Here is a 16,810-nt window from a genome sequence, read left to right as displayed (position 1 = left end):
CAGCAGAGAATAATTCCTGCTCCAGAGCTGCACCTTCACAGGATTGAGGATTTGTTTGTTTGGAGCCCCTGAGCTGCTGCTTTGATCCCAAAATTCCATTTTTTTTCTGGAGCTGGGAAGCAGGAGAAAGCAGAAATGTGGAATTTTGCTACATTTGCTTCCTTCTCTTTCCTTTCTCTTTCCTTTCCCCCTTTCCCATCCCTGCTCTCTCCCTTCCCTATCCCAAGAAAAGCTCCCCAGGAGCAGTGAATCCGTGCTGGTGCCAGCAGCTGGAATTTTGGGATTTGGGGATCCTGGGATCCAGGCCCAGCTCCCTCTGGGCAGGAACAAAACCCCAGCAGAACATTTTGGATTCAGCTCCTCTTCCCAATCCTTCTGTGCCCCATCCTGGGCTGTTCCAGCTTGGATTTGAGGTGGGAAACATTCCCAGAGCTGCAGGGATGTTGTGTTGGCATCACTCTGGAATTCCAGGAGCTGTGGAAAATCACAGTGGGTGACATTCCCAGGTGGATTGATCCACATCTGCTCCCTGGCACCATCCACCAAATCACCAAAATTTCCAGCCAGGAGGAAGGAACAGGAGGCAATTCTGGTTTTTCCTCAGCAGCTCCCGTTCACCTGGGGGTGATTCCCAATTCCTGCTCCAGCCGGGAATGCCGGGAGGGAGCCACCAGCCGGGGCTGTGGCTGTGGAATGGCAACTGGAATCCAGCTGGGACCTTGCAGCAGGGGGAGGGAGGAGTGCCAGGGACACACCTGGAGTGCCAGGGACTCACCTGGAGTGCCAGGGACACAGCTGGAGTGCCAGGGACACAGCTGGAGTGCCAGGGACACACCTGGAGTGCCAGGAGCACAGCTGGAGTGCCAGGGATTTACCTGGAGTGCCAGGGATTTACCTGGAGTGCCAGGGACTCACCTGGAGTGCCAGGGACGCACCTGGAGTGCCAGGGACACATCTGGAGTGCCAGGAGCACAGCTGGAGTGCCAGGGACACACCTGGAGTGCCAGGAGCACAGCTGGAGTGCCAGGGACACAGCTGGAGTGCCAGGAGCACAGCTGGAGTGCCAGGGATTTACCTGGAGTGCCAGGGGCACACCTGGAGTGCCAGGGACACACCTGGAGTGCCAGGGACGCACCTGGAGTGCCAGGGACGCACCTGGAGTGCCAGGGATTTACCTGGAGTGCCAGGGACGCACCTGGAGAGCCAGGGACACATCTGGAGGGCCAGGGGCACACCTGGAGTGCCAGGGACTCACCTGGAGTGCCAGGGATTTACCTGGAGTGCCAGGGACTCACCTGGAGTGCCAGGGGCACGCTGGTGAGGACACCCTGGCACAGAATTCCCAGAGAATCCGTGGCTGCCCCATCCCTGGAAGTGTCCAAGGCCGGGTTGGACAGGACTTGGAGCACTCTGGAGTAGTGGAAATCGTCCCTTCCTTCCCTGAGGATGTCCCTAAACCCTCCCGATCCCACCCAATCCACGGTTCCAGTCAGGGAGGGGACATTCGGGGACAGTGGCAGCGCCGCGTCCCTCGCTCTCAGCCGCATTCCGGGTTTGGTTTTGGTTTGTTTGATTTTTTTTTCCCCGGAATGTTTTGTCCAGGAGGTGGTGCCAGAACCCTTCGGGACGCGCAGCCAGCGCCGCCGCCGAGGCCACCGCCCCCCCGCTGAGGTTGTCCCCAAGGTGCCACCTCCTCCCAGCCACCCCCCTCTTGTCCTCTGGATGAGTTTTGGGATGGGAAAACGCAGGGCGGGAGCAACAACCGCCCCTTCGTGCGGGGCAGCGCCCGGTTCTGTGACATTCCTGCCGCCTGAGCCACCGCATCCAGCAGGAAATGTCCCCAAGCCGGGCTCGGTGTCCCTCCCGCGGTCACCACGGGCTGCGTGTCCTCCCTGTCACCGCCAGTCCCTTCTCCAGCTGCTTCCCTCCCTTTGCTCCCTGGTGCCAGCGAGATTCGGAGGCTTGGGATGGTGTGGAGGGAGGAGGAGGTGGCGGCTGGTGGCTTCTCCTGGGGACATCGGGGCTGGGAGGAAAGGAAAGGAAAGGAAAGGAAAGGAAAGGAAAGGAAAGGAAAGGAAAGGAAAGGAAAGGAAAGGAAAGGAAAGGAAAGGAAAGGAAAGGAAAACGGGAAAGGAAAACGGGAAAGGAAAACGGGAAAGGAAAGGAAAACGGGAAATCCTCCTGTTGGGAGCAAAACCTTCACCCCCAAACCAGCATCCCTGTGCAAGGCTGTGGATTTTCCTGCAGGACACTCCCTCTCATCCCGCTGTCCCCTTCGTCTTCCTGGTGTCCCCAAGGTTTTTATAATCCCGGGAAAAGGCAGCAAATCCCCCTGCCTTGGAGAGCGGATGGAATTTGGGGATCCCGGGAGTCACGACAGCCCTGAACCGGCTCCAGCCTGAGTTCCCGATTTATTTCCCTCAATCCCAGATCCCTCCACTTCCCCGTCTTGCTCCTTCTTTGGGGGAGAAATGAGGAATTTGGGGCACAGTCACGGATGGATGGGAAGGGTGGGAATCTGGAATTCGTGTTGGGAATCACAGCGAGCTCTCCAAAGGGGATCATCCCTGTGGATAACCGGATATCCATCCCTGGAAGTGTCCCAGGCCAGTTTGGATTAACCTGGGATATGGAAAATGTCCCTGCCCATGGCTCTGGGTGAGCTTTAAGGTCTGTCCCAACCCAAACCATTCTGGGATTCCATGGAAACAAAAAGTCCGCTGGTATTCCCATGTTCCACTGAATAGGGCTTTTCCAGGTGAAAATGCCCAGGGAATTGGGACTTTTCCAGGTGAAACAATGTCCTGAGAATGGGGCTTTTCCAGGGGAAACAATGTCCTGAGAATGGGGCTTTTCCAGGGGAAAATGCCCAGGGAATTGGGGGTTTTCCAGGTGAAAATGCCCTGGGAATTGGGGGTTTTCCAGGTAAAAATATCCTGAGAATGGGGTTTTCCAGAGGAAACAATGCCCAGGGAATTGGGTTTGTCCAGGGGAAACAATGTCCTATGAATGGAGCTTCTCCAGGTGAAAATGCTCACGGAATGGTACCTCTCCAGGTGAAAATGCTCACGGAATGGTACCTCTCCAGGTGAAAATGCTCAGGGAATGATGCCTCTCCAGGTTGAACAATGCCCTGGGAATTGGGTTTTTCCAGGGGAAACAATGTCCTGAGAATGGGGCTTCTCCAGGTGAAAGTGCTCAGGGAATGGAGCTTTTCCAGGTGAAACTGCCCAGGACGGTGGCAGCGCCACGGTGCCATCCCTGCTCTCCCAAAGGGACCAACCAGACGTGTTTTTCTCATCCAGTGGTTCAAAGAACTCCGGGAAAAGCTTTCGGGGAACTGGTTTCCCCAAATCCCGGCGGGGAGCTGCTCTGATGTGGAGACTGAGCAGGAAAATCCCTGAGATCGTTCCGTGGCCGCGGTGGTGCTCGATCAAATGTTCAGTTTGATCTTGCAGGTCTCTTCCGACTTTAGTAATACTAAAATCCCTGCTTTGAGAACCAGGGAGTTTTTGGGAACCAGGAGTTTTGTTTTTTTTTTCCTTTCTTTTCCGCCTCTGAAGCCTCTCCCGAGCCAGGATCTTCCTGCTGGTGCCACGAGCAGCTTTGCAAAGGCGCCGCTGAGACAGGAGGGCGAATTGGCTCCTTCAATCATCGGCCCAGGTGCCTCCCAGACCCCACCTTTGGCCTTAAAAGACATTTAATTGAGGGCTGAGAGAGAAAATACCCGGTGGGCAGCCCCATAAGTGCCGCAGATAATCATCAGGGTGCCCTACATACGGCTTGGCTGCGAGATCAGACGGGCCAGAAGAATCCGACATTGTTCCAAATGAACAGGAGAGGGAAGTAACAACTCCATAATTACTCACCTCGAGTTAATTGACGGTAATTACAGCGAGTAGGCACTGGAGGAAGCAGTGACGGGCTGGGAGGGTGCCCTGCGCACCGCGGCTCCGAGGGGGTTAAACTCCATGGGTTTGGTCGGGATTCTTTTTTTTTTTTTTTTTTTTTTTTCGTTTCCCTCCCTCCCGGGTTATTCGCAGCGAACAGAGCCGGGGTGGGAGGGCTGAGCTGAGCCTTTGCTCCCGGGCACAGAGCGGGATTCCTCGCAGGGCAGTGCCCGAGCCGGGCGCTGTCCTGGCTGCTCCGTGCCAGAGCCCCCCGTGCCACCCCCATGGGGGATGACATCGAGTGGCTGGACCTGCCGGGCAGGTGGACCTACGGCGTCTGCGGGGACGGGAGAATCTTCTTCATCGAGTACGGCCCGGGGTGGGGAGCGGGGTGGGTGCTCGGGGGCTGCAGAGGGTGGGGGGCTCGGTTTGGGGTGGAAGCGAGGTCGCGGCTGTTGCTCCATGGCGCAGCCACCTCTCCTGTCCTCGCGTTTCTCCCTTCCTGGAGCCAACTCCCCTCTTCCTTAAAACCCTCTCGTTCGGCTGGAGAGTTCCCCGTGGTGCCAAGAGCCTTGCCCGGAGATGGGGAGGGGTTTCGAGCCCCCCGGGGGTGCTGACAGCCGCTCTGTCCTTGTCCCTCGCAGCGACGACACCAAATCCACCAGCTGGGTGCACCCCGGCACGGGCTACTCCATCCAGAGCGGGCACTTCTCCTGCGCAGGTGAGGCTCGGGCCCGGCTCCTGGGGGTCAGGGTTGGGAAATGTGGAGTGGAATCCTCCGGGAATGCAAAGGACACCCCCAAAACTGAGCCAGGAGCTGCTGGCTGCAGCCGGGGAGGGCTGGGGGGTTGTGCGAGGTGATGCTGTCTCTCCCCACCTGGAGACATTCCTGGGGGACTTTCCCTTCCTTCTTGTGGTCTCTGATGAGGAGGGGCCTCAAACTTCTCCAGAAATGCACTTTGAACGTTGTGAGAGTCAATCAGGGCAGCACAAACCGCCGCGATCGCTCCTCAATCCCTGCCCGCAGCACCCTGCGGGTCCCGGGGGTGCTCGGGGGGACAGGGAGGGTGACCCCGCTGCTGGCCTGTCCCCGCAGGGCTGCCCCGCGGCTGGGAGGTGGACACCACCATGCACGGCGGCCTCTACTTCATCAAGTAAGTGGGAAGGGAGCGGTGGGGAGAAGCTTTTGCATCCCGGGATGCCGCAGCTCCGGGCAGGGATCGGGAAGGACCAGCCCCAGCTCTGGGCTCTGCACCTGCAGCTCCAAACGCCCATCCCAGATGCAAAACAAAAATTCTCCTCGGAGCTCCGGGGTGGGGTGGGCGAGCCGGCCACCCCTTCCCCCGCGTCATCCCTCAGGGAAACATCCCCCGGAGCCCACGGGGGATTCCTGCGGGGCTCCCGGGGGTGTGGGGAGGAGCTCGGTGCCTCGGAGGGTCCCCGGGGCAGCAGGAGCGCGGCTCGGGGAGGCTCCAGCCCGGGGCGCCGCTCCCGGTTCATCCCACCGGGCTGTGCCCCATTTCCCTCTCGCCCCTTCCTTGCCTGCGGTGCTGGGACTGGGGCCGTGGCGAGGCGATTTTGGTGTCTAGACAGGCTGAGAGCTGCAGGCTGTGCCTCGCCTCGCGTGGGGCTCCGGGTCCTGCCGGGTGAGGCTGTTCCAGACGGGATCTTGAGCCCGTCCCTATCTGGAACCCGGAGCTTTCCCTGTGTGCCCAGACAGCCATAAAACCCCGGCGAGAGCAAAGATCCCCCGGCGGGCCGGGATCAGCCGCTCTGATCCGGGCAGCGCAGGCGAGGTGTCCTTCAGGCAGCTCCAGACGGGGCCGGGAGCGCGGCTGGGGCTGCTCCGGGTGGGGTTGGAGTTGTGAGCTCGGGAACCACCTTCTGTGAGTGTCCCAGGAGCCGGGAATGTCACAACAGAGTAGAGGATGGAGCTGCCCGATGGGATCGGAATTGTGACCCCAGGGCAGGGACCACCTTCCCCGTGTGCCCCAGGACCCGGGAATGTCACAGCGGAGCAGGGGATGGAGCTGGGGCTGCGCCGGGAAGCGCCTGGTGGGATCAGAATTGTGACCCCGGGGGCAGGGACCACCTTCCCTGTGTGCCCCAGGACCCGGGAATGTCACAGCGGAGCAGGGAGTGGGACTGGGGCTGCTCCGGGAGTTTCCAGGTCGGGCTGGAGCTGTGGAATTTTGTTGTGCCTCCTCTGGAGCAGGGACTCTCTGCGTGTCCCAGGATCTGGGAAAGTCACAGTGGAGCTGGGGCTGCTCCGGGGACACCTGGTGGGGTTGGAGTTGTGACCCCAGGGGCAGGGAGCACATTCCCTGTGTGTCCCAGGACCCAGGAATTCCAAAGCAGAGCAGGGAGTGGGGCTGGGGCTGCCTTCCAGGTGGGGTTGGAGCTCCGAGTCATGGACCACCTTCCCTGTGTGTCCCAGGACCCGGGAATGTCACAGCAGGGCAGGGAAGGGGACTGGAAGGTGGTGGCCACCAGCCAGGGCTGGGGGAGGGTCCTGCCAGCCCCACCTGGGGCCCAGGGGACCGAGGGGTGGCCGTTGTCCTCCAGGGCTGGCGCTGGGCCCAGCTGTGGGGAAGGGAGGATTTGGGGGATGCCAGCCCGGAGTGTGGGTGGGCAGCACCCAGTCCCTATCCCGGAGCTCCCATGGGATTTTCATCGCAATCCTGCCCCCAGCTCTGCCTGCAGGAGGAAAGGCCCTGCTGTGTCCGTGGTTTTGGGGTGGGGGCTGCTCCAGCAGCTCCTGGTGCAGGGAACTGAACACCACACTGGGGTGCTCAGCCTGCCTGGTTAGGCTGAGGGGCTCCCCCAGTTTTTCCTGGCTGTTTTTGGGGGGCTCCTGGGAAGCAGGAGGACAGTGGGATGTGGGGCACCCCCTGTGGGCTGGCAGGGAGGGAGGGTGTCCCCCGTGCTCTGGGGACACAGGAGGATCCAGTGAAAGCCACTCCCCTGCCCAGCCCCTAATGCCCCGTGGCTCATGGGGGGATTATGGGATCAAGGGAGGTTTTCCCTTTCCCCGTTGTCCCCAGACCCAGGAGGGAAGGTCCGTGAGGGGCTTGAGCCCGAGCTGGGCACAGGCAGGTGCCAGCAGGGTGTCACCACAGCCTGGCAGGTGTCAGCAAGGTGTCACCGGGGCATGGCAGGTGTCAGCAAGGTGTCACCACAGCCTGGCTGCTGTGACAGGCAGAATGAGGGCAGTGCCATGGACCAGGGCATGCTGCCATCGCTGTAGCGCCACAACCTGCAGTGCCAGCACCTCCGTGCCCAGCTCTGGGAGCTGCTGGGCTGGGCCAGGGGTCTGAATCCCACCTGAGCCACGCTGGGCACCAGCTGAGCTGCTGGGGGCTGTCCTGCCGCCCCGTCTCTCTCAGGGGTGCAGAGCCCGCCCCACTCCAGAGGGTTCCACACCTGGCTGGCACCCAAGGGGCTCCCCTGCCCCGCCAGATGCAGATCCCGAGGGATGCCCAGGGATGTCCTGGCTGTCCCTTGATCCAGGAGGGATGCAGGGACCTCTCTGTGCCCCATCCCAGCGCTGGGATGCAGGAGCCGGGATACTGGGAGGGGGCAAAGGGAGCAGAGTCCCCTCTGTCCCCCGCCGCGGGGATGCTCAGGGAGTTCCGGTCCCTGCCTCGCCCCCGCACCTGGAATGCGGGTCCAGGCCGCCCCCGGGATGCGGGAGCAGCGCGATCCCCGCGGGGTGCGGGGGGTGGGCAGCGCTCCCAGCCCCTGCGGGGTCGCGGCTCCCCTCGGTGCCGCGCACGGGGGGTCGGGCCGGTGCCCCCGGGGATGGGGGGCGGTGGGGGCGGCGCGGGCCCCCCCTCCCCGCTCGGTGCCAGCCCGGCGTCACGTGCCGCTCGGTGGCCCCCGAGCATGCCCAGCTCCGGCTGCGGCTCCGGCTCCCGCTCCGGCTCGGGCTCGGGCTGGGGGTGCCCGGGAAGATGCTGCTCCCGTAGGCAGCGGGGGGGGACCGGCCGCTGCCCGCCCCGCACGGTGAGTGCCTCCGGCGCGGCGCCCTTCCTCCTCTTCCTCTTCCTCCTCTCTTCTTCCTCCTCCTCCTCCTCCTCATCTCGGGCGCAGAGCGCAGCGCACCCCCTCCTGGTGCTGGGGGGATTTTTTAGGGAAAATTGGGGGGGGCTGCTGCGCTCCAGCCCCATGGCCAGAGCAGGGCGCGCTGTGGGGCCGGCACCCCCCGGCTGCCCCTGCACCCCCTGCCCCTCGTGCCGAGCTTTTGGGCCCCTCGAGCTGCCCCCGCCGTGTGTTTATGGGCTGCGAGCTGGTTTGTGTCCCCAAAACCCCAAACGCTGCGGGCTGGGATCCCCTGGGTTTGGACACCCCGGCTTGGCCCCGGCTCCCTGCAGGCGCAGAGCAGCGCGGAGGTTTTGGGGGAGCCCCGTTATTCGCTGTCTCAGCACCCCCAAACCCCATCCTGGTGAAGGAAGGGGGGCTCGGAAGGGCCGGACCCTTCCCCTGGCCCCCGCGCCGTGCTGGGGACGGGATGTGATGGATGGGGCTGAGATGTCGTCTGGCGCTTCCCAGGGAAGCCGAGACCTTCCCTTGGCTCCGCGGCTCGTTTCGCTGCCTGCTGCGAGCGGAGAGAGAGCCATCCCCTTCCTCCTCCTCCTCCTCCTCCTCCTCCCGGGCCGGAGGAAGGGCAGCGCCGCCGCTCCGGGCCCCCCCTGCACCGGGGGGTGTCTGGCGGTGCCGGAGACGCGCGAGCCGCAGCCGCTGCCCCGAGCCCTCAATCGCAGCTTTGTTGCGCCGCTCGCAGCTCGGAGGGAAGCAGCCTCTGATTCATCACATGATGGGGATGTTCATACGCCACGAGTCTATTAAACCCCAGCGGAAGGGGCCGGACCGGCCTCTCCCCTCTCGGGGTCGCTGGGCACCCCACAGCTGACCGCTGGCTGGGGTGTCTGGTCGCTCCGTCACCTCCGTGCGGGGTCTTGGCCGCCTCCGGGACCCGCAGCACCTGGCCCCGCCACGGCCCGCGGTCCCTGGGGGCAGGGGGGGCCGGGCCCCCGCTCCAGATGGCCGCGGGAGCCGCTGGGTTAATCCCCGAGTGCGGGGAGGGCCGGCAGCGGAGGGAGCGGGGCCGCGCTTGCTGCAGGATTCTTCCCTCCAGGCGGCTGCGGCGCTGCGCGGCTCTGCGGCCGCGATCGCGGCACCCCGCGGCTCTCTGCGTCTGCAGCAGCAAGGGACCCCGCCGCGATTCCTGTTGGGAGTCTGCCCATGGATCCCTCCGTGGATCCTGCTGCGATCCCCCATGGATCCCTCCACGATTCCCATCGTGATCCCTCCATGAATCAATTCATGAATCCCACCATGGTTCCTCTGTGAATCCTGCTGTGATCCCTCTATTAATCCCTCCATGAATCCCGTCGTGACCTCTCCATGATCCCCCCATGAATCCCACCTTGAATCCCTCCATGATTCCTGTTCTGAATCCATCCATTAATCCCACCATGATTCCCGTTGTGAATCCCTCCATAAATCCTTCCATGAATCCCGCCGTGGTCCTTCCATGAATCCATCCATGAATCCCCCCAGGAGTTCTGCCATGAATCCCCCATAAATCCCGCTGTGGTTCCCCCACGATTCCCCCCGTGATTCCTGCTCCATCCCCGGCGCTGAGCTCATCCCGGGATGCTCAGCCCTGCTCACACAGGGCTCGGTGTGTTCATGTGGCTGCTCCAGCTCCTTCCCCTGGGTCTCACTGGTGTTTCCTCGTGGGAAAGCAGAGCTCCTGTCCAGCTCTGTCCTGCTCAGACCTGCACTTGTCCCCCTCTCTTGGCTGGGAGAGGCTTCCCAAGGCAGCTCCTTCCCTCCTCGGCCTGGCAGGGCCATGGCTGGGGGACACCTGGGCCTGTCACCCACCCCAAGCCACCTCCTTAGGGACACAGAGCTAGGATTAGGACTCCAGAGAGAGGGTGGCAATTCCCAGCATAAAAATCCCAAAATCCAGCCTTTATGGACAGTTGGTGTTTGCAGGGGACCCCCAGCCCACCATGGGCACCCATCCTGCTGCACTGGGCCACCAGTGCCCTGCTGGCTGCCAGGGACACCCCACGGGGCCAGGGGCTGTGGGGAGGGGTCCCCGTGTGCCCAGAGGTGCCCTGGCAGAGGCGGTGACAGGGTGACAGGGTGACAGGCTGGCAGCGCATCGGGCTGGCGCTGCAAACCGCGTTTTCCTGCCGAGTTCCCATAGAAACAGGCGGGAGCAGCCGCCGGGCTGGCGAGGACGAGGCAGAGGAGGGACGGGCAGGAGGCTGAAGGACGTGGCTGGCACTGCTGAGGTGCCAGCGCCACCAGGGCACCGCTGACCAGCTTGTCCCCGCCGAGGGGAAGGGACCAGGGACAACAGCGTGGCCCTGGCTGCGTGTCACCGTCACTCGGGTGAGTGTGTCAGTGTGTCCGTGCCTGTCACGGACCCAGACCCCCCATGCCACTTCCAGGCCTGGCCTCGAGCACAAAACCCACCCCAGATGGGCAGTGAGGGGTTTTTAATCCCTGCTGAGCCAGGCAGGCAGGGCTGGGGCTGTTTTCTGCTCCATCTGTGCCCCCGGGAATCAGCCGGGCTGGGGATTTCTCCCAGAGCTCGGCTGGAAGGGAACGCGCGGCTCCGGCTCCTGCTGCTCCTCTCTCTCTGTCTCTGTCTCTCCCAGGATTTGATAGTAGCATCCCCCACTCCTGTTTTCCTTGGAAAACACGATAATCCGCAGCAGCAGGCAGGAACAGCGCCTTGAGGAGCGCGCTGCCTCCTCTCCAGCCTCCTTCCTCTCCAGCCCCGTTCCTCCCCAGCATTCGCAGCTCTGCGCCCACCCAGCACAGTCCTGCCCCCCCTGCAGCCCCTTCCCCTGCCCCGCGGGGAGGGGATGATCCAGAACATCCCTGTTTTTCATGGCACCGCTGAGGAGCACACGGGGCACGGGCAGATGGAAACCTGCAGGCAGAGGGAGGGAGGGAAGGAGGGATGGGCACGTGTGGAGCCCCCCCTTGCAGCTCTGCCAGCTCCTTCCATCACCCAAACTGGAAAATCCCCTGGGATTGGGTTGTTCTGTGCAGGCAGCGCAGGATTGGGTTTGATTCTGGTTTTTACTCAGTGGCAGCAGCACAGAGAGCCTTTCCAGGGCCTGTCCAGAGAGCATCCCGAGCTCCAGAGCCAGGCTGGAGCAGGGAAAAGACTCTGGAGCTGCGGGGGGAGGTGGCCCCGGCGCTGGCATGCAGGGAACGAGGCTGGATTGTGGCAGGGAATAAAGCTGGATTGTGGCAGGGAATGAGGGTGGATGGTGACAGGGATGGTGGCAGGAGTGAGGCTGGATGGTGACAGGGAATAAAGCTGGATGGTGACAGGGAATGAGGCTGGATGGTGACAGGGAATGAGGCTGGATGGTGGCAGGAGTGAGGCTGGATGGTGACAGGGATGGTGGCAGGAGTGAGGCTGGATGGTGACAGGGAATGAGGCTGGATTGGTGGCAGGAGTGAGGCTGGATGGTGGCAGGGTTGGTGACAGGGAATGAGGCTGGATGGTGGCAGGGAATGAGGCTGGATGGTGGCAGGAGTGAAGCTGGATGGTGACAGGGAATGAGGCTGGATGGTGGCAGGGTTGGTGACAGGGAATGAGGCTGGATGGTGGCAGGGTTGGTGACAGGGAATGAGGCTGGATGGTGGCAGGGATGGTGGCAGGAGTGAGGCTGGATGGTGGCAGGGTTGGTGACAGGGAATGAGGCTGGATGGTGGCAGCGGCCGGTCGTGCCCTTAATCTGCGAATTCACTAAAGCTCTTTAATAAAGATTCAAAGTCACCAAGTTCTCAATTAAGGGATGAGGCAGCTCTTGATCCGCGTTTCTGGGTCAGCCGGAGAAAGGCCATTTAAGAACCGGGCGATTCCTTTGATGTTTCCAGGGAATGAACACCTGGCTGTGCAGGAGGCTCGGCCTCCTCCGGGGCAGCCCCGAGTCCAACCCCGCTGCTCCTGACTCATGGGCTCGTTTTGGGAGAAAGTGAAGCTGCTGGAGCGAGTACAGAGGTCACAGAGGTGCTCCCAGGGCTGGAGCATCTCTGCTTGGAGCCAGGATGGGAGAGAGAAAGCGCCAGGGAGAACTCAGAGCCCCTCCCGAAGCAGCTCCAGGAGAGCTGGGGAGGAACCAGGGATGGAGGGACAGACACAGGGAATGGTTTCCCACTGCCAGAGGGCAGGGATGGATGCGATTTTGGGATGGAATTGTTCCCTGTGAGGGTGGGGAAGCCCTGGTATGGATTCCCCAGAGGAGCTGTGTCCCATCCCTGCAGTGTCCAAGGCCGGGTTCACGGGGTTTGGAGCAGCCTGGGACAGTGGAACGGGTCCCTGTTCCCTGCCCAGCTCTCCCGGAGGGTTCTGGAGCTGAGTGGGACCCTCCTGGCTCGGCCCATGGGGGGTCCGCGCCTCGCCGGGACCCCCGGCTCTCCAGGGCGCTTCAAACCCTCTGTTTACCTCAACAACAGCCGCCTGCACGGGTGTTAATTGCAGGAGCTGGCAAGGCACTAATTAGGGGATAATGAGACGCTTTTTGTGTGTGTTTGGCAGCTCGGCGACAGACGCCCAGCCCCGAACACCCCGCGGGCCGGGGAAGGGCCGAGTCCGTGATCCCCCCGTGCTCTGTCCGTGATCCTGGGCTGTGTGTGTGGTCCTGGGCCGTGTCCGTGATCCCCCCACGCCGTGTCCCCCCAGTCCATCTCCCCGCCCACTCCAGACTCTGGGATTTGGTGAAATCCCCTCGCAGCTCCCAGCCCTGCGGTGGCCGCGCAGCTGCTCCCAAATCCCACCGGAGCCTTCCCGAGCATCCCTTTGTTCTCGGAGCGGGGAGGCAGGACGGGACGCGGGGCATCCCACGGACCATCCCTCCCCATCCTCGGCGCGTCCCCGATCCTGGGGGGGCTGGAACTGGGGAGGGCTGGGGCTTATCCTGGCGGTGACGGAGCAGAGAGAATATCCCGCATCCTCCTCCTGATTCCCGCATCCTCCTGATTCCCGCATCCCGCCGATTCCCGCATCCTCCTCCCGCCGATTCCCGCATCCTTTTCCCTGCCGCTCCTGCTGTTGTTGTTCCTCTCCTCCTCCTGCTGCAGCCACCGGAGCCGCCGTTTTCCCCCTCCGAGCTTTCCTTACGCAACTGCTCCGGCTGCTCGGTGACAGCGAGGCCTGGATGTCACATCCAGGTGGAAAAAGAAAAAAAAAAACCAACAAAAACCAGGGATTCCTCAGGACAAGGGTGGGAGATCCCTCTCTACGTGCAACCGGGGCGGGAGCGGCTGTGAGGGATTTGGAAGTCCAGGAGGGTTTGGAGAAACCCCCAGGAGAGTTTGGAGAAACCCCCAGGAGAGTTTTGGGTGTCCAGGAGGGTTTTGGATGTCCGGGAGGGTTTTGGAAGTGCAGGACCCTTCGCGGTGGGTGCTGAGGTGCAGCTGAGCTGGAGGATGAGGCGCTGCCGATCCATGGGGACCGGGCTGGGGACAGGGCTGGGGACAGCCCCCCCCTGACCACGCAGCCTCCAAGGGCTCGGGTGGCTCCGTGGGGCCGTCCCGGAGCCCCGGGGATGCCGAGCCGTGGGTCGGGCTCCGGTGGAACAGCCGGGACCGGTCCGGCAGCCGCGGGCGCCTCCCAGCCCTGCCCGGCCGGTCCCGCGGGACGAGCCCGCGCCCGGCACCGCTTCCCGGGGCTCATTTCCATCGGGATTTGTTTCCCCCTCTTTTTCAGAGGGGATTTTTTTCCTCCTCTTTTCCATGAGGGATTTTTTTCTCCCTCTTTTCTACGAGTGATTTTTTCCTCCCTCTTTTCCTTTTCCTCCCTTTTCCTCCACGAGGGATTTTTTCTCTATTCCACGGAGGGATTTTTTTTCCTCCCTCTTTTCCACGGCGGATTTTTTTCTCCCTCCTTCTCGTTGCTGTTCCTAAACGCCTGCGTTTGTGGATGTGCGAACGCAGTGACCTTTCCGGGCGCTCCTCTGCTCTCCTGTCAGGGCGATGAGGGAATTCGGGAGCTCGCTGCGATCCCCGGGGCTGCGGTGATTGATGAGTTCCCGAGGGCAGCTCAGATCTCTCCTTCCCCGGCTCCTCTCCCCCCGTGCCCGGAGGTGCCACCAGGGTGTCCTGTCCCTGTCCCTGTCCCCTCGCGTCTCCTCCCCACTCCCCTCGAGCTTGGCCCTGCGTTTTAGAGGTCGGGGGAGTTTGGAGAGATCCCCGTGAGGGTTTGGAGGGACCCCCGAGGATGATTTTGGATGTCCAGGACCATTTGGAGAGACCCCAGGAGGGTTTTGGAGATCCAAGAGGGCTTGGCGAGACCCCCAGAAGAGATTTGGAGGATCAGGAGGGTTTGGAGAGACCCTCAGGAGGGTTTTGGATGTCCAGGACCATTTGGAGAGACCTCCAGGAGGGTTTTGGGTGTCCAGGGGGGTTTGGAGGGACCACTCCCGGCGTGCTGTCCCCTTGCCCCGTGTCCTTGGTGGCCTCTCTGGCTGCTGCCAGGCGCACCCCAGATAAGCGGGAGCCGCAGGAATGCGATTCATGGGGCTAAAGTTCACCTGCCCTCTGCAGCCACCGGCGCCTGGGCTATGGGATGGCGAGAGCGGGGCTGCAGGGCTGGGGTCACCCCATTCCCGGGTCACCCCATTCCCGGCTCACCCCATTCCCGGGTCACCCCATTCCCGGTGCCACCAGGCCCGGGAGGGGCAGTGGGGCAGCACAAACCCCATTCCCATCCCATGGGATGATCCCGATGCCAGCTGGAGAAGGACGGGATGGGGTCCGTGGGATTGGGGGGGTTCCCCCCGAGGCAGAGCCACAGCGGGTGATTTTGGGGTGCAGGGAGGGGGCGCTGGGGCTGTTGGATCCCTCAGGGGTGAGGCTGGGAGCAGGAAACGCCTCCTCAACCGGGGAAACTGAGGCACGGAGCCAGCCCAGCAGGAACTGACCTCGCGTGCCGTGTCCCACCCCTGCTCCAGAGGCTCCCGAGGTTTTTTTGGGGGGTGCGGGGGATGGGGTGTGTGCTCCTGTGCACGCGCGCACCCGCCGCCACCCAGCAGCCCCATTTCCCGATCGGGTTTGGGTGTTGCCATCCCATAATTAGCCGGTAATTGCTCTCTAATGAGGCAGCAATCCTGCGGCGGGCCCGCGCTCCAAAGCGCTTCCCCTGCCCCGGGCCGTGCCCCCGGTGTCGCACCCCGAGCCCTCCGCGGGGGCTGCCCCGGCTCCTGGGACACCTCCCGGAGAGACTTTGGGATGTCCGGGCTTGGTGGCACTGGGGACGCCGGGCGGTGGCGTGTCCCCGCGGTGCCCGTGCCAGCCTGGCAGCTCGCCCCGGCTGCTCCGGGGGGCGTGGGGACTCCCCCTGCCTCGCCCCCGCTTTTCCTCGCTGTGGCGGTGTCACCTCACTGGTAGTGCCACCCCAGGCGTCACCCCGCTGGCAGTGTCACCCTTCTGGCAGTGTCACCCCACTGTGGCGGGGTCACCCCACTGTCACCATCGCCTTTTCCCTGACCCGCCCTGCCCTGCCCCAGAGGAAAAGCCACCGCTGTGGCAGTGTCACCCTTCTGGCAGGGTCACCCAGCTATGGCAGTGTCCCCTCGACGGGGGTGCCACACCCCGCTATGGCGATGTCACCCTGCTGTGGTAGTGTCACCCTGCTGTGGCAGAGTCACCCCACTGGCAATATCACCCAGCTGGTGGTGTCACCCCGCTGTGGCCATGGCACCCAGAAATGGCAGTGTCACCCCAGTGTGGCAGTGTCACCCCGCTGTGGTCATGGCACCCAGAAATGGCAGTGCCACCCCTCTGTAGCAGTGTCATCCCGCTGTGGCAATGCCACCCAGAAATGGCAGTGCCACCCCAGTGTGGCAGTGTCACCCCGCTGTGGCAATGCCACCCAGAAATGGCAGTGCCACCCGTCTGTAGCAGTGTCACCCCGCTGTGGCCATGGCACCCAGAAATGGCAGTGCCACCCCTCTGTAGCAGTGTCACCCCGCTGTCACCGTCGCCTTTTCCCTGACCCGCCCTGCCCCAGAGGAAAAGCCACCGCTGTGGTGGTGTCACCCTTCTGGCAGTGCCACCCTGCTGGCAGGGTCACCCAGCTATAGCAGTGCCACCCCACTGCTGGTGCCACCCTGCTGGCACACAAACCCCACTCGAGGGGGCAGATTTGGGATTTTTTTTCCTTTAATTCTCCAATTTAACCCCAGGCTGGCTCCACCGCGGGTGCCCAGGCACGGGCAGATCCCGGGGCTGGCACCGGGAAGGGGAGGGGGCACCGGGGCTTGGCTCAGCTTTTGGGGTGACCCCTGGAGCCTCTCCCCAGGTTGGGCTCTGCTCCTCTTTCCCGGGCAGCCCTCGGGGGATGCTCAGCCCGCGGTGCCCGCAGCGAGGAGGAGGAGGAGGAGGAAGGCTCAGGTGAGCCCCAGGTGAGCTCCTGGGTTTGTTTTCCTCGGCTCTCCTTTCAGCTCGGCTGAGCAGCGATGATTTGCAATTCCAGTTTTTGCGGCTCACCTAATGCAGCCGGGCTGGGTGTGCCCCCCCCGTGCTGTCAGGGGAACCCTGACACATTATTTGCTCTGCTTTGTGATTTATTTGTTATTTGGTTGGCTTGGTTTTTTTTTTTAATTTTTGTTTTTTTAATTTAATTTTTCCCCTTTCCCCTGAACCAGCGCTTTGCTTGATTGGGAAACCAGTGGGGAGTGGGATGGAAGTTTTAAATCTCGTCCAAGCGAGAGGTTGATGTGGGAGATGTTTGGGGGATTTTGGGGGGTGCTGAACCCCTCAGCCTTGGGGTGCAGGGCTGGAGGAAGGGCTGCTGATAGCGCCGAGGCTGCCGTGGCCTTATCTCATCCCAGCCTTATCACCAGACATGCTTGTGCTGCAGATAAGCGGGACCTTGGGTT

General features: G+C 62.7%; 1 protein-coding gene across 8 annotated transcripts in view; it reads left to right on the top strand.

The window, feature by feature from the left end:
* Nucleotides 1–4,068: 4,068 nt before the first annotated feature.
* The window catches only part of PLEKHA6 (pleckstrin homology domain containing A6), a 54,028-nt gene continuing 41,286 nt past the window's right edge, over nucleotides 4,069–16,810 (top strand). For 6 of the 8 annotated variants that reach the window (XM_056511386.1, XM_056511385.1, XM_056511388.1 and 3 more), the window contains exons 1-3: nucleotides 4,069–4,257; nucleotides 4,535–4,611; nucleotides 4,987–5,044. In XM_056511386.1, the coding sequence (XP_056367361.1) occupies nucleotides 4,175–4,257; nucleotides 4,535–4,611; nucleotides 4,987–5,044 (218 nt within the window). In that variant the 5' untranslated portion in view covers nucleotides 4,069–4,174. The remainder of the gene's footprint in view (nucleotides 4,258–4,534; nucleotides 4,612–4,986; nucleotides 5,045–16,810) is intronic. The other 2 variants (XM_056511393.1, XM_056511389.1) reach the window with 1 other exon arrangement.

This window comes from Oenanthe melanoleuca, chromosome 26 (genome assembly GCF_029582105.1).
Source record: "Oenanthe melanoleuca isolate GR-GAL-2019-014 chromosome 26, OMel1.0, whole genome shotgun sequence".
Classification (NCBI taxonomy): domain Eukaryota; kingdom Metazoa; phylum Chordata; class Aves; order Passeriformes; family Muscicapidae; genus Oenanthe; species Oenanthe melanoleuca.
The sequence above is the reverse complement of the archived record's forward strand: the minus strand, read 5'-3'. Positions and strand labels throughout refer to the sequence as shown.